The following is a 22503-nucleotide window of genomic DNA, read 5'->3' as shown; positions in this document are numbered from 1 at the left end:
AGGACAGGCCTCCCCACGCCCAGCACTCACACCACACACTTCCTTCTGCTTCTCCCTTCTCCTCTGTGACCCTGAGAAGTCCTGCCGCAGTGGGTCCCAGCCCTCCACGTCAGCACAGCCTCCCTTCTCCTCTCTGCCAGTCCAAGTGTCCCTGTGCCTTCAGGCCCTGGCTCAGATGCCTCCTCCACCAGGAAGACTTCCCTGACCACACCAGCACAGCTAGCCTGACCCCATCCGAGCGCCCAGAACACTCAGCGATGGCACTTGTCACTCCGCTGCCTTCGGTCATTCCAGTGGCTTGGTGGCTCAGCTGCTCTGCTTTCCCCCCCTCTCCTCTTTCTCCTTCTCATGGGAGGGCCAGGCACACGGTCAGTCCTCAGCAGCTGGACATCGGACCCAAGTATGAAGGCAGCCGGTGGAGAGCCCCAGGCGGCAGCTCCGGAAGGGAACACAACAGCAGAGCAGAGGAGAGCGAGGCTGAGATAGCCAGCCCTCCCTGCCGGGCCCCAGGTTCAAAGCCCACCCCTCCTGGCCTGGCCTTCCAAGCTTTTCACCTTGGGAATCTCCAGTTCAGGCCATCTCTGAGGACAAGAGCCTGTGCTTCTCTCGCACCTTATCATGGGAACCTGGCTCCTCTGAGTTTAATTAATTCTCTGATTCTCCCAAATTCTCAACTCCAGAAAAGAAAAAGAGTACCCTGCTCAGAATGCCTTCTGCAGCATTCAAGCTACTTTGATTACAGTGGACCTTAGGCCACATTCATGCTGAGTGCCCCCTGTGCTGTGTGCTACAGTCAAGGCCTTAGGCCTCCTTCCTGCTTCTTGTTGGAACCAGAAGACGGGCTGCCTGGGCCCAGGTCTTCCACCTTTTCTGGGAGCTTTCTTTGGGGAGTCTGTTATCCGCCCCCCAGCCCCCGGACCTAACCTGAACTCGTGTAACCTCAGCTCTCGGCCTGTGCTGGGAACAGCTCTTGGCAAAGCCCCCAGCCCGGCTCTGCTTGCCCTTCTGTGCTCCCTCCCATCTGTGCGGGGCAGCCGGGCCCGCGCTGCCACGAGACGAAGGCTGAGTGGGCTGCGAGGCACCTCCGATGCTCCGCGCTTCTGAGGGTGCCTCCAGTGGGTGTGTACCTGTGCAGCGTGGGTTTGAAATGCGCGTCTGTGTGGGTGGGCCCGCAATTGGAGAAACTGCCCTATTTTCTACTGACCTGGGGGAAGAAGGCAAACTGGTTGTGGGGCGGATCTTCCCCACCTGTTGGTTGAAAGGCGTGTGCATCCCTGATTCCTCTCCATGCGACAGAAAGTCCCAAGTTTGGAGGGAGGCCAGGAGCTGCCCCTTGCAACCGAGGGACTGGGGTGAGCCCCCCCGCCCTCAGCCTGGTGTGTCAGCCTGGGGCACGGGAGAGTCTCCCTCCCGGACTCCTGAGGATTAAATGAGAGGAGATGCTTGCTTGGCCCACGGTCAGCTCTCAGTAAGTGCGGGCGGGTTTGTAGCTCCTCAGCGTGAGCCCCACCCCTGCCCTCCGCGGGTGCTCCCTGGGCCTCCTTCCTCCCATCCCTCCGTGGTAGCATCACTTGGCTGTCCTCGTCCTGATCACGCAGGTGGATTAGCTCTTTTGTCAGCAGCCCTCCTTGGAAAGCGACCTCATCTGCCTCCCGCCCCCTGTTCCCAGATACGTGATGAATAGGTGAAGTGACGGGACAGAAGAGTCACCCGAGCAAACGCTTAGCTGCAGGAGATCCCACTCATGCCCCCACTGCCAGGCTCTGAAGTCAGACAGCCCCCTGCAAACCCTGGCTCCATTGCTTACTCTCCCTGTGGCCTTACACAAGTTCCTTACCTCCTCTGTGCCCATATCCTCCTCCCTGAAGTGGGTAATAGAAGTGCGTCGTTCACATAGGGTTTTGTGAGTGTTGGTGGAGTCGGACTGCGTGTAGCACAGAGCATGAACTTGACACAGAGTGAGCGCTCAGAAACCACAGCCTGGTGCTACCGCCGCACCCCAGAGCAAGCCAGTCCCATGCTGTGTCTCGGTGGGATGGTTTCCATCACCTAAGACCAGTTCCTAAGCTCCGGGGGCTGATGGTGGGATGCGGGAGGGGGCCGCTGCCTCTGACTTTTCCCACTGCCTCACCTCCCCTTCTCGTTTCACAGCCGAGCTGTTCATGGAGCAGCAGCACCTCAAGGAAGCAGGCTTCTGCATCCAGGAGGCCGCGGGCCTCTTCCCCACATCACACTCGGTACTCTACATGCGGGGCCGGCTGGCCGAGATGAAGGGCAGCTTGGAGGAGGCCAAGCAGCTGTACAAGGAGGCGCTCACAGTGAACCCCGACGGCGTGCGCATCATGCATAGCCTGGTGAGTCAGCCCCACACCCGCTCCGAAGGCCTCAGGGCCCCCCTCCCTACCCCGCAGCCTCCACTGCCTACAGTGCCTTGCTGCCAGTGTCCCCTGCTGTCCGGGGAGAGGTGGCTTCCTGCCTGCTCTGTTGGGAGAACAGAGACTGTTCTCTGTTCTTGTAGAGACAGGCCATCCCCCTTCAATCAGAGCCTGCCTAAGGGGATGAGGAGAATTGGTTGATTCTTGGTGACTCCCTTTTGCTGTGTTTCTGTAAGGCGATCTAGCCCCAGACGTTTTCACTGTTACTCATCAGGTCCCTGCCCTGGAGACTCTAGGCAGATACCAAAATGCGTTTTTTCGGGGGTCCCCGGGCCCTCCCTGATCACGGGGCTGCCTTGCCCTTTTGAGAGGAGCTCCATGCCTCCTTGTGGGATTCAGGCAATGTTTTGGGGTGGGCTGTCATGTCAGGCCTGACTCAAGCACACATTGAGAATGGCCTCGGGGTGCTAAGAGGGGCCAGCAACCCCTAATCCTAGGACATGGAGCCCAGGACTTGGGTGCCCAGGGCTCGGTGACTCTCCTGTGGGAAGGTTCAGAGGCTGGGAGCAGGATGCTGGTGCTTTTGTCCTGGCCTTGCCATTCTCTTCCTGGGTGATCACGGGCAAGTCAGCCCCTTCTTGGAACCTCAGTTTTACTCACCTGTGCAATGGGGATTCTCTGGTCCAGGAAACATGTAACAGGTGGTATAGCATACCCTAGGGAAGACTGTTTTTCCTCGCCTTCCTTATCTGCTTTCAGAGAGCAGGTATCAGGATAAATGTAGTGATTTAAAGTGTACAGGCCTGCATATGCACAGTGATTTCTGAAGTATAATTTAGGAGCCCACAGCAACACAGTCTTTCCCAGTCTCAGGGTCTGGGTTCCACCTCAGATGTCTCACTTTGAGAGCTCTCTGAGGAGAATGGCCGTGAGGGTATCACTGATGTCTGCCCCATGGAGAACACAGAAGCATCAGGAGCATGGCTCCAGGTGGCTGAAGGATTATCATTGACAAAAGGGGTCTGCTTTGTTCGTGAGTAGAAGCTACGAGGAGTTAGATGTCAGCTGAGTGTCAGGAAAAACGACTTAACTCTTAGCATAGTCCAAGCACAGACTCATGAATCAACTGGTGAGGATGTTGCCCAGAGAATGTAAATATCACATGTGGGAGGAGCTGGACCAGGTCATCTTTATAAGGTCCTTGCTAACCCTGAGAGTCCTTGAAAACAGACCAGTACAGAGATTCCCATCTCAGCCTGATCTCTTAAAGGATTTCTAGCTCAGGCCCATGTAGCAACATCTTGGCCTGGTCTAGGTTCCCTCCGCATGGCGCCATGTTGCCTTCCTGTCGGCTCAGCAAATGTTTGTTTTTTGCAAGGCACATCCTCCTTCCTCCCACAATTCAGACATTAGCTCCTCTGATAAATGCCTCCCCGGAGGTCACATCCAGAAACTTGATTAGGGATCTGGGAGGGGGGATGTGGGCTCTGTCGTTAGGCCTGCAGGCAGGCAGACGGCTGCCTTTCCCTGTGCTCGTGGATATGAGCCTGCCGTCTCGGTCTCGAAAACCCGACCAAATCCAATAACAAGTACAATTTTGAAGCAACATGTACCATTTTTCATTTATGCTTATTATTGTTTGTAGCTATTTTCCTAAAACTGAAGCAGTTTGCAAGGGTGGGTTTCCATGGTAACTGAATAAGTTGTCTGGAGTGGCTCCCTACAGATGTTTCTGAAAAGGTCCCTTTTCTCTTCCTGGGGTGCCTTGCTGATTTGATATAATCGGAGAAGGGACTGCCCACTGTTAAGTTACAAGCAACCAGAGGGGCAGTCAGCTCCAGCGTGGGCAGCCCATCCCCTTTCCACATTCTGTTCCTGCCAGCATCCCACACATATGCATAAAGAATAGCAAATTTCAAGCCTGGGGAAGATTTACTAAGCACTGTTTTCCCAAAGACATGCGAACACTTTGGCTTGTTGGACCCCAGTGTTCCCTGAGCTAAGTGTCTTCCCTGTACAGTCCTCAGACTCAGGACATCTGGAATCTAATCCCGGCTCTGGCCCTAATTCACTTGGGTGATTTAGGAAAAGACACACTTAACTTCCATGCTCCTGATGTCTCCTTTTATAAATGAATAACGAGCTTCATCATTACTAGACCAGTGTTGTTCTAACCAAATGAGGTGACGCATGTGAGAGTGCTTCTGAAAGTCCGCAGTGCTATAGCAGAAAAGACAGAACACGACACACGCCACACTGTCCAGTCCCTCGCCCGGGACAGACGTCGCTTATCGGTCACAGCATTTTTTCCCACTGAGCACAGATGGGATCTTGGGATCTTTTTCACCATGGTGTACTGTGTGATGGGAGTCTCCCCATCGGTCTAAGTCAGCTTGGCACTTATGTAAGGGATTCACAAATCCCTTAGATTTGATGTGAATCCCTTAGATTCACAAATCTAAAAATAGTAGCGAATAAGAGAGACACAGCAGTTGTCTCAGCGTGAGGTTGGTGCATCCTTGGAGAATTATCCAGAAAAAGGAATATGGAGGGGAACTGGTAACACACCCCCACTGGAGTCGTTGCCAAGGCAGGTTCCCAGGGAGGACATCCTGGCCTTGCCATTGCCACTGTGGCTCTTTGAGGACATCGGCCTCTGCTAGGTACAAGGGGAAGGAGACACAGCCCTCCCCTGAGAGCATGGCCACCCATAGCCTGGTCTGGAAGAGCTCTGGGCTCCTCAGTGAGCCCTCTCATATAGTGGCTGAGTCCCACGCTCCGAGTTCCGGAGAGAGGAGGGCAGAGATGCACTCAGTGAGCTGTGTGGGTGCCCGGTTCTGCCCTGCAGTTCTTGGGCAGGATGGTCCAACACCAGGAGGCCGGCCTTGTGGCCTCTCCCGGGCTTTGTACATGGGACAGGAGATTTGGAGACAGGCTGGAGAAAGCGTCTGGGAGGGGAGAGTTGTTGTTTTCAGGAGCCAGGGTTCAGGCTTCCAAGAACATGAACTTCGGCCCAGCAGCATATTCTCTGCTCTTCCTGTCCTTCTGCCCTCCCGGCCCTGGATGTGATGGGGACGTTTCCGTGGTTCCAGCTCCACCCTGGGCTCAGCTCAGGCTTTTCCACCCAGATCAGGCAGGAAAGAGACACCTCTTTGGCAGTGCTGTGTCAGCAAAGAGTTCCCGCCGTGCGCACAGCAGTGTCCCTGAGGAGTCTGTGCCGTCAAGCCCCGATCCTGCAGGCTGCCACCTCCACCAGGCTCAGGGATGGCCAGGTGGCTTTGGGAGACTGCCAGGTGTGGAAAGAGAAAGACATGCTCTCTGCCAATGGAAATTCCCAGTGAAATCCCAGGAGCAGGCCCTGACAGTCTCTGCCAGCTCTGTCTCAGCCTCCCCTCCAGGTAGCCGGAAACCCCACTCACTCAGCCTGGCTGCTCAGAACTTAATTTACTGGCAGAGAATCTAGTTAAGAAGGGGAAACCTGAACTTTATCTGCCTGTCCCTGAGGAAACCTGAGAAAGGAAGCAGGGTCCTTCCCAAGATCAGCAGAGGAGTTGTCCCTCGGGTGACGCTGTTTTTCAGAGAAGGCTCCATGGGCTTGGCCGAGAGGGGACCTCCAAAGGAGCAGAGATGCTTAGGGAAGGCAAGGAGCCCAGGAGTGACTGATGGAGTCATCAACTCCCTGAGGACCCTCCCAAGAGGGGGCTCCTTTGAGGTAGGTCACCTGACCTTAATGGCAGGAGGGTCACTAGCCCTGGCCACAGACTGCCTCACTCTCTCTACCCTCCACTTGGCTGAGCCGGGACTATGGATGCTTTGGTGCAGACTGTCTCACTGCAAGTGATAGCTTGAAAGCCTCAGCCAGGAGTGGGCAGGTGTGGCTGCGTCCCTGCCATCTGTGTTTGTGGTGGTTGGCGTCCCGCCCTCCTCTCCCAGGGACAGATCCTGGGGGGTAGTGGTTTCCTGGCCCCTCTCTGGGCAGGCTTCGCTGCTCTTCACTGGCCTCTGCCCGTGGTCATGCTTTCTTCTTGGGACAGAGCTTTAGCTCCTGCTGCCCCCTCTCCCCAGAACCCTTTCCACGTCGGACACCCCAGCAGTAGGGGGGGACAGCCCTGCATAAGCTTTGGCTCCTGTCATGTACCCCAGAGATGTGATTTCTGAAGCAATCCTGGCTGCATGACCCGGCCTATCCTCTCTCCAGATGCCCCTGGAAAGACAGGAAGACAGTGTTTCTGTCATCTGTTGCCCTCTGATGAGAGCTGGTGATGAATTATTCCCCTGCATTCGTTCCCTCTGGCTCCCAGCATGGTTGTCTTTAAGTGGACTTGGGGCACGGCCATGGCACGCGGCCAACCCGTTGGCCCCAGAGCTTCTTGCCTCCCTCTCTCCAAGCTGGGGTGTGCCACTTCATGACTTAAGTCCCGCAGAAGCTCCCTCCCACCATCGCTCTCCCTCCCCAAGGCCGGGCCTGAGTCAGCGAGGACCAGGGCTCTGCCCCACCCAAACCTGAGGTTCTGGGTTGGGCCTTTTGCAGGTGCTCCAGGAATCTAACCTGGAAGGCTCTGCTCTCTAAGGTCAAAGAGGTGAACTCCACCCACCCTCCCCTGACTGGTCCTGTCCCCAATCCTGGGGGGTAGGACCAGACAGGAGAGGTCTGAGACACGCAATCAACCCTGCCAGCCTTCAAGTTATGGGGGCACTTGGAGATTACTTCCTCTTGCTGGTTCAGTTTCTCTTCTATCAAATGGGGATAATAATTCAGGCCCTTGTGACCTGAAGGGGTAGTTTTAGGGGACGAGCCGAGAGCTGTGAAAAGATAAGTCAACACCGGGTATTTTTGCCACCATTCACGTGGAAGACCAGGTGGCCTGAGCTTGAGCCCCACCTTCGACAGGGCTGCTTGACCTCACTGCCATGGGACAAGGGTCATTGGCCCAAATTTCCTTGTGCTGTTGGGTGGCCCGTGGTGCCAGCAGAGCTGCCTTTGGGGTTGCCTCTGGGGCTCGTCGGCTGGGATGGTTTTTAAGCCCCCAGTATCACGTCTGGAGGTTGGAGCACAGCATTCGAGTATGACTGAGCTGGACTTGAGTTCCACTTTGCTTATACTCACCATTTAACCTTGGCCAAGTTCTTCAACCTCCCAGAACCTCAGTGTCCTCCTCTGTAAAATGGGACTCGTGATGCCAAGCACCTAGGGCTCTGGTTAGGATTAGGTTAAAGAATGCTGTAAGTTAATGGCCCAGTAGACAGGGTTACTTTTACCTTTTTCTTTTTTGATTTTTTAATTTATTTTTTATATTGGAGTATGTTTGATTTACAATGTTGTGTTAGTTTCAGGTGTACAGCAAAGTGCTTCAGTTATACATATACACATATCCACTCTTTTTCAGATTCTTTTCCCATTTAGGTTATTACAGCATACTGAGTAGATTTCCCTGTGGTTTTTTAAGTCTCTGTTTTGTAAATAAATTCATCTGTATCATTCTTTAAGATTGCACGTATAAGTGGTATCATACGATACTTGTCTTTCTCTGCCTGACTTACTTCACTTGGTATGATAATCCCTAGGTCCATCCATGTTGCTGCAAATGGCATTATTTCATTCTTTTTCATGGCTGAGTAAATAGTCCGGTGCATATATGCTTTATCCATTTTTCTGTTGGTGGACACTTAGGTTGCTTCCATCTCTTGGCTATTGTAAATAGTGCTGCAGTGAACATTGGGGTGCCTGTATCTTTTCAAGTTATGGTTTTCTCTAGATATATGCCCAGGAGTGGGATTGCTGGGTCATATGGTAGTTTCTGTTTTTAGTTTTTTAAGGAACCTCCATACTGTTCTCCATAGTGGCTGTATGAATTTACATTCCCACCAGCAGTGCAGGAGGGTTCCCTTTTCCCCACATCCTCTCCAGCATTTACTGTTTGTAGATTTTTTGATGATGGCCATTCTGACCGGTGTGAGGTGATACCTCATTGTAGTTTTGATTTGCATTTCTCTAATGATTAGCGATGTTGAGCATCTTTTCAGGTGCTTCTTGGCCATCTGTGTGTCTTCTCTGGAGAAATGTCTGTTTAGATCTTCTGCCCATTTCTTGATTGGGTGGTTTTTTGCAATTGAGCTGCATGAGCTATATGTATATTCTGGAGATTAATCCCTGTCGGTCGCATCATTTGCAAATGTTTTCTCCCATTCTGTGAGTTGTCTTTTCATTTTGCTCATGGTTTCCTTTGCTGTGCAAAAGCTTTTACTTTTACCTTTTTCATTTCAAAGTGTGGCTCCCAGGCCAGGTTCAGATGCTCTTGGTTTGCAGAGGGAAGGGGGTGCCCAGAGCCGAGCCCCAGACGCTCATTGTAGCGAAGCCTCTCCACCCTCTGAGTCCACCAAGCGACTCTGACCAAGGCACAGAGGTCTGGGACATCAGCCCCAGCTGCCCTGCGGATGGGACAAGACTGTGCACAGCGCGAGGCCAGGCTGACCCTGGCTGAGAGCGGGAGCAGCCGGCCCAGTGAGCTAGAGTCTGCGTTGAGGGACGAGGGGGATTTGAGACCCCCTCTTGCCGTCGCATATGTCAAAAAGGTGAGACTCTGCAGCTAAAGGGGCGTGCTGGGCCCTGAGGCTGCTGGAGAGGAAGAGCAGGGAAGGCCAGGCTCGGGGAGGCCCTACGCTTGGGCCCATAGTCTTGTTAGGCTGGTTCGGCCGCTGCTTCCTGACTTGAAGGAGGAAAGGTGTTCGGAGCAGCTGAGAAGTGAAACTCAGCACCCGGCCTTCTGGAGGTTCTCTGACGCTGGATGAGGCGGGCAGTAAGGTCTCTGGTTCCAGGGCCCCATGCCTCCGCATGCAGGACAGCACGCCTGCTCTAGGCTTCTTCCTTGTTGGCTTCCTGAGCCGTGGCAGAGGGCTGAGGGTCCAGGCAGCCTGAGGCAAGGGGAGGACCTGGAAGTCTTGCCTGCGCTCGTGAGCGGAGTCTCCCCAGCTCCAGTGGGGCAGGAATGCTGCTGCTGTGTGGCAGGAAAACTCAATAGGAATGTCTTCTTGGCCATGTGACCTCCTAGGTTTTATTGGGAGCTCTCTTCCTGGTCCCTCCGCAGTGCTGCCTGCGGTCTGCATTCCCTGATGGGGCAGTGGAGAAGGGAGGAGGGGTGGGAGGTGCCAGGGCGTGTCCCCTCAGCCTGGGCCTCCTGTGTCCAGCGGCCGCCCCCAGCCCGCCTCATGCCCATGATGGCACAGCCGCAGCACTGCCCCTGAGCCCACGCCCCGGGCTCGTGGAGGCGGGTCCCCCTGCCTCTGACCCAGGACTTTAGGCAAACCGTAGGCCGGTGTGTGGACTCCTGAAGTCCACACCAACCCTGATTAGAAAGTGGGCAGGAAGCTTTCTGGCAGTGGCACAGACTCAGCTCAGAGCCACGGTTAAGCACTGTTGGCTTAATTTAACCCCAGAATCAATGGTCGGAAAGACATGTCTGGAGGGTGTAGCAGGGTTCAGGCCTTTCCCCTTGTGCAGAAGGCCAGCACACCCCTCTGGCTCTTGCTTAGAGAGGAGCAGCTGCCGTGGGGTCACAGGGTGTTCACTTCTAGAATCCAAAGTCCAGAGGCCTCGCTGCAGCCTCCTGACCTGGCCCCGTGGGCCTGGCCGTGCTCCAGGGTGGGCAGAGCCCCCAGCCAGCCCAGAGCCTGAAACCAACCCGAAAAGGCCCAGCCCCCTGCCTAGAAGTGGGACTGGCAAGACCCCCTCCCCCGCAGGCTATGCCAGCCCTCTGACCAAGCCGTGCTTGTCCTTGAGCCTGGCTGTGGCCCTCTGAAGACAGACACCACCCCCAGCCGAGGGGCCCGCTGGTGTTCACGACATCTCACCTGTGGAGGCCCTAGGAGGAAGGGACAGGCGTGAGTTCTGGTATGTGAAGAGCACAGCCACCTCTGCTGCCCCAGAAGCCCCCTAGCTAGGCTGGGCTCTGAGTGAGTCTGGGGGCTCCCTGGGCCGAGGCCTCTTCCTGTGAGAGAGCCAAGGGGAGCTCTGGGTGGGAGCTCATCAGCCAGGCCTCGGGTGGGTCTAGGAGTCATACCCTTCCCCACAACAAGGAGGTAGGACCAGCCTGTGGGCCTGGAGCTGCCCCAGCTCCAGGAGGGATGTGGTGATGTGTGGGCTAGGTTCTCAGCCGGGACAGATTCCTCATTCCCAGTGTGGTTGGACAGGTAGGGGCTGACACACCTGGGAGGATGCGGGAGTGCACGGAGAGAGCTGTGAGCTCGGCTGGAATGTGGGCCTCCCTGAAGAGTGTGTCAGCCCCCCTCCCCTCCCATCCCCGCCCCTGGGGTGGGTGAAGGGAGGGAGCCTTGGAGCAGCCTCAGAGGTTGTCCCGCCATGGGCTCCTTCCTGCAGCCCCATGGTCCCCAAGCAGGGGGCTCCAGGGACCGGGAGACTCCAGCAGCCTCCAGCTGATTCCCGGCTTCCCAGCTGGAAAGGCAGTTATAGAATCCCAGGAATGTGCCTTGAGCTCAGAAAGAAAATTCCCAAAATAACTTCTATAAATACTTGAGGGTAGGGGTGGGGAGGGAGCCCTCAGCCTGGCCTGCAGCTGGCCTAGCAGTCAGGGCTGCTTCCCAGGGCCGCCCTCCCCCCAAAGAAGAAAAAGGCTCACACAGCGGGACCTTCCTGCCGCCCCTCCCCTCTGGGGTACAGCGTCAGGCACTGAATCAACCGGATGAGATGGTGTGCAGTGGTAATTCTCCACAAGGCAGGTAGGACCCCCACTCCCCTTCATCCCCATCCCAGGCTGTGGCTCCTGACCCCAACCTGTACTTCCCCAGAGAACCTGGGTTCCTAACAGGGAGAGTCCCTTCAGAGTCCCCATACAAACCGGAGACCAGACCCTAGCCAGGGAGGCGGCCCTCAGGCTGCCTGCCTTTGTGGCCCTAAGCAGGTCACTAAGTATGCATAAAGGCCTCCGGTGTGCCTGGCTTTGCATCCGGGACCACCACCATCCCCCCAAACTCTTTTGAGCTGCTGTCCTGTGGGAAATCACGGAGCAGGCAGGAGCTGGGGACCCTGTCTCTCTCAGCCTGCGGGGGTGGGGTCAGGGATGGCATTGGAGAGCTACAGTGAGGAGCATACCCTCCAGGCGGTGGTGTGATAGCAGGTGCTGCCCTTAGGCAAGAAAGACACACTTCCTAGAGGAGCAGGGTCCCGGCGGATGAGATGAGGCCAGATGCTCCCTCCCTTCCTGAGATCCAGGAAGGGAGGGAAGGAAGAAGGAATGGACGACCTCAGGAATTTCTGGGGACTCCCCCATAGCCCTGCCCCTCCCTGAGCTCCGGTTATAGGCGCTGTGCTCCACCACCGTCAGTGACTCGCACTTCTTTCTAATCCCTGTGTGGGCAGCACGGCGATGGCATCTCCCAGGTCAAGTGTCAGAAGCTGAGAGTCACTTAGCAGGTCTGGTCTCCTCTCTCGACACAGAGAGGGAAGGAGTCAGCCGGGATATTTGGATGGAATTGAGACCAGTTCTGTGTTCCCACCATCTCCCTGGAGACCTGTTCTAGGGGCAGCTGGGGGTGGGGTGACTGACGGCAGCCCCTCGGCTCAGCGCCGGGCTTTGGGAGAGCAGGTGAGACCTCACATCCTCCTGGGGCAGGGCCCTGCCCAGTTGTCAGGCAGCAAACAGCTCCAAGTTGCTACCAAACACGAACCCAACGGGCTGGTGTCTCGGGCAGGTGGCAGCAGATCCTGTTACAGGCCCTGGGCCTCCAGACCCCAGCCTGACCCCGGTGTCTCCTTTCAGGCTCTGAGGTCAGCACCCCAGGGTGGGGGGGATGTGATCCAACCCCACGCCAGCCCACACAGTCTTCCCTCACAGGGAGCCTTGCCCTCCAGATCTTCTTTGCCCTCCCTGCCCCTCCACCCAGGACCCTCTGTTCATCCTGGGGACACTTCCACTTGCTGTCAGCCCACCATGCACCCTGCTATATAATTTCAAATTCATCCTTGCAGAATCCTCACAATAGCCTACGAGGTAGGACTGTTCTATCCCCTGGTTTACAGATGAGGGAACAGCAGCTCAGAGAAAATGGGCCACTTCCCCATGGTCTTGGCACTTGTCAGTGGCACAGCTGGGATTCCAACCTGGCCAGGTCTTCTGGCTGTGTAGCCCTGGGCTTTTTTCCTCTACATAGAACATACAGAGGAGCCTTCCACAAACCTCCTAAACCAACACACACACACCCTGTTCAGCCTGCAGACACATCTGGCCCCTTCCCAAACACCTACACACTTCTTGAGATCAGGGGTTTTCAGGCTTGTTTTTAGCTATAAAGCCCTCTTTTCAAACAAAAATCTCACATGGAAGCTCAATATAGAAAACTTGGTGTGTAAAAGCCACTGCGGCCCCGCCCCCGCCCTGGGTGGCCCCGCTGGCCTTCCCCATCTGTCCTCTGTTGCTCCCCCATGGGCAGCACTCACAGGGCTCAAACCTTCCATTTTTGGTGCTTAATTTTGGTGTCTGGCGGCCTGTTGTCTCGCCTTCCTGCCCTCCTCCTCGTGGGCCCTGTTCCATTATGAGCTGCTCAGGGTCCAGCTCCCAGGCCATGTGGACAGAGCAGCTTGGCCTGGAGCCCTGCTGGACAGCCCTGAGTCAGCACTGCACCCATCTGGCCCGATCCAGGAGCCCTGCCTGAGGCCTCTACCCTGCCCCTGGTTCCCCTGCCCTCCCCCCATCCCTGTGGTCCCCTGGGGACAGCTTCACCCTCGGTTGAAGAGCTCCCCTCCCTTTCCCTCCCCCTGGCCCCCAGACCGCCAGCCAGTGCCTTCAGAGAAGGAGGCTTTTCCTAGGGCTTCCTGAGCACCATCTTTCACTCTTGCCTAATTGGTCGTATTCCAAGCCCTCGGAAGACTTTATGAAATCAGCCATGTGCATCTTCCCCAGTGGGTCTCCATAGCAACGGAGGGCCTAACTCTGGGGAGTGCGGCGAGGAGGAAAATGTTCCAGCTAAAAATGTACATGGCCGTCAGTGGGCGGGCACCCGAGAGGGGGCTCCAGGCACACAGAAGGCAGCTCCCCACCCCCATTCCCTGTCCAGGAAGTCGCTGTTGTTTGGGCTTTACCTCATGTCTGAATGAGAGGATGGCCCCCCGTGCTGCGATCCTATGGCACCTTTGAGGGCTGGGACACAGATTAGTGGGAGGGTGCAAAGCAGTCTTTCTGGGACTGGAGGTCGAACAGTGTGGGTGGACATAGAGGGGGACAAGGTGCCAGTTTCACTTCCCAACTCGGTGACAGTTCCTGTCACTTCCTCTGTCTCTCCAAACAACAGGGCCAAGCTTCCCAGGCCCCTCCCAGAGGCCCTCCTTTCACCCAGCATCTGTCCCTGGTTCCCCGGCCATCTGACTCCCCTCCTGCGACCCTCACCTGCCTGGCCAGGCTGGGATGGGCTTTAGGTCCCAGGAAGACAGGCTACCGATGCGGGCACAGGAGCTGTCCATTCACCCACAGGCTTGAGGTCCTCCCCAGGCCTGTAGCGCACACTCCTTGGTCTCACAGGTCCCTGGGGAGAAGGGCAGCGCCACAGTGCACGGGGCCTTGGGGTAACAGATCCGTTGACCGAGAGCTCACACACATCAGGCACGCTTCAAGTGCTTTGCCTCTACTGTCGTGTAAACTTCACAACAACCCTAGAGGTGGACACAGTGGTCTTTCCCATTTACAGATGAGAAAACTGAGGGCCAGAGAGGGGTGACTTGCCCGGGATCCCTCAGCTGTAATGGGGAGACCTGAAACCAGGTCTGCTGACCTTAAAGCCCAACTCCTGGGGCAAGGAGGATCAGAGCTGCCACACTGGGTGACCCGGGAGGCCGGGCTGGAAGCAAGGCTGGGACGGACACAAGGGAGGGTTTGCATGGGTCAAGGGCACGGTCACTTGACAGTACCCGAGCCTGAGACGCAGGGCCCTCTCTGGCTCGTGGCTGCGCTGCTTCCACTCCTTACCCCGATGGCCAGGATGCCCCTGCCCCAAGACAGCCTCACTCACCCCACCCTGTGCTTGCTCCCCAGGGTGTGATGCTGAGTCAGCTGGGCCATAAGAGCCTGGCCCAGAAGGTGCTACGGGACGCCGTGGAGAGGCAGAGCACCTGCCACGAGGCATGGCAGGGCCTGGGCGAGGTGCTGCAGGCCCAGGGCCAGAGCGAGGCCGCCGTCGACTGCTTTCTCACCGCCCTCGAACTGGAGGCCAGCAGCCCAGTGCTGCCCTTCTCCATCATCCCCAGAGAGCTCTGACGAGGCCTCGCAGCTTTGGGGAGGGAAGGAGCTGCCCAGTCGGCAGCAGGGAGCCTGGGTCAGGGGAGGTACGGGGCCTCAGGGCGATACATCTCTAGGGAATGTGTCTGCAGGCTGCAGCCCTAATTCTCCTCGCCTCCCCCCGCCACCCCCGCTTTCCCTCCAGGGCCAGCTGGGACTGGGAGCTGCTCATCTGGAGCAGGGTGGACCAGGTCTGCATCAAAAACAAATCCCTTGTTCCTTGGGACTCAGACTACATGGAGTTTATGAGCAAGGAAGTAGCTGGGAGGCCACATCAACACGGGGGACGCTCCCCAGTGTATCTGTGCATCATCTAAATGCACAGTAAGGGTCTGTGAGGCTTGGGTACCTCCCTCCACCCCGCCCCGTCTAAAAGCCCCTGTACCGTACCTGCCACCCTCCTTCAATATCTCTGACCCTGAATTTCCCGGCTTTGCACAAGCTTTAGTCTCGAACCTCAGCTCTCTGCTCCCCACGCCAAAGATGAGCTGCCCTTTGGCTGGGCCAAGAGGGTTCTCCTGGGTTCCTTCCTCGGTCCCTCGGGAGGCAGTCTGCTTGAACCCTCAGTGACTTAGAGCCATGGTGACTGGACTTGTTCCCCAAGAGCGCTAGTGGGGGAACCTCACAGCTGTACTTCACCACCTGCCCTCAGCAGGCCTCGGTGCCTGGGGGAGCCCCCTGGCCCTGGCCTCACACCCCACTCTCAGGTCGTGCCCAGGGCAGTCATGGCTTGAAGAATCTGCTGGCAGGCGGGAAGAGGATGGACCTCTGGGTCCTCTCCCAGGTTTAAGTTAGTGGACAGTGCCTGGCCGTGCCTCTCTTTGCTTGGGCCCGCCTTTAATCTTCCCCTCTGTTGCCAAGTGCCTCTGGGGCCTCTGGTGTCTGGCCAGGGGCACTCAGTTCTGGGCCTAACTAAACTTCCATTTCTGCCCACCTCCACCTCTCTAGAAACGGGCCTCAGCCACCTCCTCAGGCCCTGGGGTGTAGCCCCCTAGGATACAAACATGGCCGCTGGACCCAGCCCTTCCTTGCATCAACACCTCATTCCTTCAAGCCTTACCTTTCTGGGCAATGGGTACAGTGTAGATCCCTCTAGGGGTTATAATGTGGAGATTGGCAATCTCTAGGACTGCCCTTAACACCATCCACAGCCCATTTTCACCTCAGGCTCTCTTGGGTGACCCAAGCCCCGCCCTAGCCATTTGGTTTCCCCTGCCTGGGGCCAAGCAGGGCCTGTAATTAGAGACCCAAGGAAGGGCCGGAGCCTAGCCCCTCCCTGGTTGTGCAGGCCTCTGTGTATGTGACACCCGTCTCTACCGGGGTCCTGGGGGTGCTGGTGGGTGGTGTCTTCCCTGCTGGCTCCCCTAGCCCTGCTGCGTGATGCTCTTGGAACTCTCCCCAGGAAGACAGCCCCCACAGGCCTATCAGGGAACTCCTTTCTTATCTGCACTTTGGGTTTCAGTTTTAAAGCCCCGTGTGGCACATCTCTCACTTGAAGGTGTGTGGAAAGGTCAGGTGAGGGCTGCCCTGGCTCGTCAGAGCCCGGTCTGTTCCTCGGAGGCGAGACGAGAGGCTGTTGGAGACCCACGCTCCTCCCAGCCCTGGCTCAGCACTCCACACCCCCAGGTGCCACCAGGGAGAGCCTGTGCCTCTAGCCTTCCCATGCCAGGCCAAGGGACACTGTAAGGACACCAGATCCTTCATCCCGCCTGGCTGAAGGATCTCTATATGTGTATGTATGTGTATAAATATATATATATATATATATATATGATAGAGATCTATTTTTATTCTGGAATTCTGTTAGAAAAAAAATAAACAAGAAAAAGCAAATGCTGTTGGTTTACATTGGGATGCCCAAAGATGTTGGTAGTGAGTCCTTGGTAATAGGAAAGGCAAAGGCAACAAATGCATTTTGACTTGAAGCATTCCTTTTAGGAAGCCTCATTGGGGCTGGGCAAGTTGCTTGACAATTCAAAATAAAGGTCTTGAATAAAGAGGCCCATGAAGGGAAAGCAGGTTTGTGTGAAGCAGTGTGTTCATTTATCTACCAGGTACCCATGGGACAGGCCTTGAGGGAGCCCTGGAGAAGAGGCAGAGGCCTGAGAGGTCATGAAGGCCGGGCAGGGACGCACAGGTGGGGAGGGCAGTGGGAGGGAGGGGCCCACTGAGGAGATTGTGATGAGGGCTTGGGGAGGGGACTAAAGACCTAAATGTAAGGCCAGACACCATCAAGCTCTTAGAGGAAAACATAGGCAGACACTCTATGACATAAATCACAGCAAGATCCTTTTTGACCCACCTCCTAGAGAAATGGAAATAAAAACAAAAATAAACAAATGGGACCTAATGAAACTTCAAAGCTTTTGCACAGCAAAGGAAACCATCAACAAGACCAAAAGACAACCCTCAGAATGGGAGAAAATATTTGCAAATGAAACAACTGACAAAGGATTAATCTCCAAGATTTACAAGCAGCTCATGCAGCTCAATAACAAAGAAACAAACAACCCAATCCAAAAATGGGCAGAAGACCTAAATAGACATTTCTCCAAAGAAGATATACAGATTGCCAACAAACACATGAAAGAATGTTCAACATCATTAATCATTAGAGAAATGCAAATCAAAACTACAATGAGATATCATCTCACACCAGTCAGAATGGCCATCATCAAAAAATCTAGAAACAGTAAATGCTGGAGAGGGTGTGGAGGAAAGGGAACACTCTTGCACTGCTGGTGGGAATGTGAATTGGTACAGCCACTATGGAGAACAGTATGGAGGTTCCTTAAAAAACTACAAATAGAACTACCATATGACCCAGCAATCCCACTACTGGGCATATACCCTGAGAAAACCATAATTCAAAAAGAGTCATGTACCAAAATGTTCATTGCAGCTCTATTTACAATAGTCAGGACATGGAAGCAACCTAAGTGTCCATCATCGGATGAATGGATAAAGATGATGTGGCACATACATACAATGGAATATTAGCCATAAAAAGAAACGAAATTTAGCTATTTGTAATGAGGTGGATAGACCTAGAGTCTGTCATACAGAGTGAAGTAAGTCAGAAAGAGAAAGACAAATACCGTATGCTAACACATATATATGGAATTTAAGAAAAAAAAAATGTCATGAAGAACCTAGGGGTAAGACAGGAATAAAGACACAGACCTACTAGAGAATGGACTTGAGGATATGGGGAGGGGGAAGGGTAAGCTGTGACAGAGCGAGAGAGAGGCATGGACATATATACACTACCAAATGTAAGGTAGATAGCTAGTGGGAAGCAGCCGCATAGCACAGGGAGATCAGCTCGGGTGCTTTGTGACCGCCTGGAGGGGTGGGATAGGGAGGGTGGGAGGGAGGGAGAGGCAAGAGGGAAGAGATATGGGAACATATGTATATGTATAACTGATTCACTTTGTTATAAAGCAGAAACTAACACACCACTGTAAAGTAATTATACTCCAATAAAGATGTAAAAAAAAAAAAAAAGCCTTGCAGAGGCGTGGCCAAAGCCTGGAGGGGGGTGGGAGGCAGCAGGAGGGTCCAGACAGGGCCAGAGACCCCTGCTGCCTCCAGAGCCTGGCTGGGAGAAGCCAGGGCCAGACGTGCCACCTGAACAGGAGAGACTGCCCCAAAGGCACTGCCAATGGAGCAGCTTCAGCACCTGAGGGAAAGCACCAGGGGAGGGGTGTGTGGTGAGAATCCAGGCCACATAAGATCAGCCACCTGCTCTGAGAAGTCCATATAAATATTCTCCTAATAGAAGTTATGCCACATACAAATACACTATATAAAATGTGTATCAAATGATGACATCAGTTTACACAGAGCCCTGTTTTCTTCGTGCACCCCAAGGGATTATCTGATGGACCCCCAAGGCTGCACCCACACGGTCTGAAGACAGCTGCCCTTAAGGCTTCCCCTCGAACTCAGGGCCTGGTTTAGACAGAGCTGCCCGCTCAACACCCTGGCCACCTCCACCCTGATCCTCAGCCCTATTACTGGGGTTACGGTTTTGCTGTTAGTGAGGAAGGGCCCTTCTTGGAGCTCCTGGGTGCCCAGCTTTGATTACCCCGTGATACTTTTTTATAAAACACGTTCAGTCTTTAGTGATTTAACAATTAGTATCAGATTACTTGTCACACACCCTTGTCTGCCAGCTCATGGCCCCCTGGGGTGAGAATTAAAGGCTGCTTTAGGCTATAGATGGTGTCACTTGTCTGCCAGCCTGGGAGAAAGGCCTAGAAAACCTCATCCTACAAGGACAAGACGAGGGAATCTGGAGGGAGGGAGGGGCAGGGAGGGGCGGCCTTCCTGTCCCTGAGGAGGGCTTTGCTGAGCTGACCTCAGGGTGGTCAGATGTTGGAAAGTCAGGCAGTGGTGGAGACCCAGGCGCTTCCTGACCTCCAGCTCCCCATCTGCAGACCCCTCATTCACACTCGAGCCCTCCCTGGAGAGGGAGGGGGCCAGCCCCGTGTCCGACCCATTGTACCAAAACAAGGGCTGGAGTCTGGGGCTGAGACTCGGTTGCACTGTCACCCCCATGTACCTCCAGCCCACAGCCCTGCAGTATTAATAGTGTTTATCTGCAGGCACAGGTATGAATGGAATTTCTGCCACCCCCCCCCAGACTCCTACCAAAGTACTCACTGTTGCATTCACACCCCCGACCCGAGCGCTCAGATGTCACTGTGCAAATATTTCTTGGCCTGGTTTTCGGGAAGCATCCAGCTAAACAAATATCCCCCAGCCCGTGCTGCCAGCTCTTGATGACAACCCACAGTCAGTGAGCCTCACACATAAGCGACCTGTGGGACCACCCCCACGTGTTGCAGACTTGGATTCTGGAAGCTAGGGCGGTCCTACTGGGAAAGTATCCCATGCCAGAAACTCCTTCGAATTTTCATCAAGCTCTCTCAGTTGTGAAAAGCAGAGACCCACTCAAGGTAGCGCCAGGAAAGAGACAAGGGGGGTTCCCTGGAGCCCTAGGCCAGGGACCACAGTGCACAGATATGGGGCCGAAGCAGCCATGCATCCGTCTTTGGTGATGGAGTCAGCACCCAGACTGAGCTCGAAGGCCACTCTACCACTGGCTGGCCCTGTGCCCTTGAGCAAGTGACCTACCCTCTCTGTGCCTGTCTCCTCATCTATAAAGTAAGGATAATCCTGGAATAGTGCCTGCTTTGTGGACTGTCATGATGATTAAGTGAGAAAAAACATGGAAAGATCCTAGAACAGTGCCGGGCCCATAATAACCACTGGATACCTGTGTGATGATTTTCTCTGCCCCGCCTCTTCCCTCCTCCTCTCCCTGCTGGCTGACCTCGCTCACTCAGAGATGCTGCCATGGGACTACGTTCAATCTACATACCCTGGCTGGCCTTCCACCTCCAGTGCTGCAGCGACACCCCTCTGTGCATCTGAGCTTAGATTCTTGGATGACACGATCCCACTGGTCCCGCTCATTTTTCCATGGGTCCCTAAGAACAACCAGCTGTGACCAGGGGATGGGCCTCAGGACACAAAATATGGCTGCCTGAGCAGCTGGAGTTCCGGGTGAGCAGTAATGGGCCCCTTCTGAGACCCCCACATCAGCCCATCATTCCCTTAAGCCTTGCCCTCCTGGGCACTCGGTACGATGCAGGTCCCCCCGGAGGAGGAAGACAACAGAACTCACACCCCCTTGAACACCCACTCCACCCCTTCCCTATCACTGTCACTTATGGTACATCATGGGGGCTCCTGTCCTGTCTCTTCTCTTGATAACAATGACGATCCTGACATGCTCCCTCTACTATACTAGGCATAAGGCACTTTGCCTATCGGTGGACTCTCTCTCCGACACTGCTCCTTTGGTAGTCAACAACCTAGGGAAGTGGGTTTTGTCCCCAGGAAAGGTGACGAGATCATGGTGCCTCCATTCACAGCTAGGAATATGGCAAAGCTGAGAGTAAGGTCCTCACCCACAGAGCCAGCACCAGCTCACCAGACGATGGGAGAGAGGCAGGCAGCGCCTGTCACTGAAGCAGCAGAATGACCCCTCTGGGATCCATGGAAACGTGCATCACCAGGAATCCTCCAGCAGGGGAGAACGGCCGATGCTCAGTGCTGCCTGCCACCCTAGCCCCTTCTGCAGCCAGAGAGGAGGTTCCTTAAACAGAGACCACTCAACAAGCTGGAAAGTCCCCCAAAGAGCAAGAGGGTTCTCAAGATGCCAGGCAACCCGGAAACAAGGAAAGGTCACCATGGGAGCTGTGCGCCGGGCCATGTGACCCCACTGTCCTGCCCACCAGCTGACTGAGCCATGGGTGGTTTCTAGAACCAAAGTTCCTCCTCTGTGCACTGGCCCACAGCCTATGAGGTGGCCTGGGCATCCCACACAGAGACCCCCAGACTGGTGGTGACCGTCCCTGCTCTCTCATACTCTCACTCATTCTCTTCCCCCCTTAACTGTCTCTTTGGAATTTGGCAAGAAGTCAGTCATTGTGGGCCTCTTTTAAAAACATATTTTTTTCCGAACCATCTGAGAATAGGTTGCATAAATCATGCCCCTTTACCCCTTAGTAATTCAGTGTGTTTTCGCTAAGAACAAAGGTCCTTGCCTTACATAACCACAGCACAGTTCACAAATGAGGGAATTTAACCCCGACACAGTATTTTTCTCTCCTCTCCCGTCCATATGCCAGTTTGTCACCACTGCTCCTTGTAGCACTGTCTTCCCCTGGCCGGGGTCACATATTCCACTTAGTTGTCACATCTCTTTAGTCTCCTTTAATGTGGAATGGTCCCTCCACCTCTCCTTGCCTTGCATGACATTGACAGTGCTGAAGGGTGCAGAGGGTCTGGCCTCTGCGGTGACAGTTGGGACAGAGACAGAAGCAGTTGGTGGTGGGAGCAGAGGCTGAAAAGCGGCAGAAGCCAAGGGCCGGAGGCAAGAAGGAAGAACAGCTGGGCAAGAAGATAGAAAAATGCAGAGCAGGTGAATCTCCATAAAGATGGAGCTCTCCAATCAAAAGAAATGCCCATTTTCAAGGGGGCAAAAGACGATGGACTCAAGAGAGCTCCATTCTATCCCAGACGACCTCTCCAGCTCCTGCAGCCCGAAGTCAAGACTCCCGTCTGAGTCCTTTCCTCGGTCTTTGCAATGACCCCCTGATGACATAAGGGACCTCGAGTGTGTTTGTTCCTGGTGGCCCCGCCCATCCCCAGAGAGGCACACTCTCCTTCCCCAGGTCTCCTCTCAGTGTGCGCCTGGAGACCAGCCTTTGGGGGTGGAGGGGCGCATGCCAGGGCACCTGCCTATGGGGGGAGGGGCTCCGACCCGAAGCAAAGGGGCACCGGTGGGCATGGCGAAAGCCCATCTCACAGGGGAGGGAAGGCAGTGCAGGAAGGTGAGGTGACCGGCCCGAGGCCTCCAGCCACCAGGGCAGTGAGTGAGTGACACTCGGGCGGTCTGCATGCAAGAACCTCGGTCTATGGCATTCTTCCTGGGACACCCGCCAACCAGAGGAGGAGTGTGTATGCTGAAACGGGGATCAGAGCAGGCATAGGGACACTGTCACAAAGACTAACTGGCCTCAGGTGTCAGCTCTGACACCTGAGATGAGTCCCTTCTCTGTGCGGAGGTCAGAGCATAGGTGGCTTCCCCAGCTCCCCGTCCCCAGGTCTCAGCAGCTGGGGCAGTCTCTGTAACTGACTGTGACCTCCATGGCCTCAGCTTGGGCCCAGGAGGAGGCCGCTGCAAGCTCCCTCTCACCTGTCTCGTGCCCAGGAGCCCACAGCTCACTACCCGACCCCCAACAAGGCCCCCAGCTCACTGGCTGTGAGTG

At 55.2% G+C, this 22503-nt stretch overlaps 1 protein-coding gene across 5 annotated transcripts in view; it reads left to right on the top strand.

The window, feature by feature from the left end:
* The window catches only part of TTC7A (tetratricopeptide repeat domain 7A), a 122030-nt gene extending 105355 nt beyond the window's left edge, over positions 1-16675 (top strand). For 4 of the 5 annotated variants that reach the window (XM_089923198.1, XM_089923195.1, XM_022573909.3 and 1 more), the window contains 2 exons: positions 2152-2354; positions 14414-16675. In XM_089923198.1, the coding sequence (XP_089779324.1) occupies positions 2152-2354; positions 14414-14635 (425 nt within the window). In that variant the 3' untranslated portion in view covers positions 14636-16675. Of the gene's footprint in view, positions 1-2151; positions 2355-5954; positions 6088-14413 lie in introns of all 5 variants that reach the window. The other variant, XM_089923196.1, reaches the window with a different exon arrangement.
* The last annotated feature ends 5828 nt before the right edge of the window (positions 16676-22503 follow it).

This window comes from Delphinapterus leucas, chromosome 13 (genome assembly GCF_059928025.1).
Source record: "Delphinapterus leucas isolate spDelLeu-1000000601 "Yukka" chromosome 13, BTC_Dleu_Yukka2, whole genome shotgun sequence".
Lineage (NCBI taxonomy): Eukaryota > Metazoa > Chordata > Mammalia > Artiodactyla > Monodontidae > Delphinapterus > Delphinapterus leucas.
The sequence above is the reverse complement of the archived record's forward strand: the minus strand, read 5'-3'. Positions and strand labels throughout refer to the sequence as shown.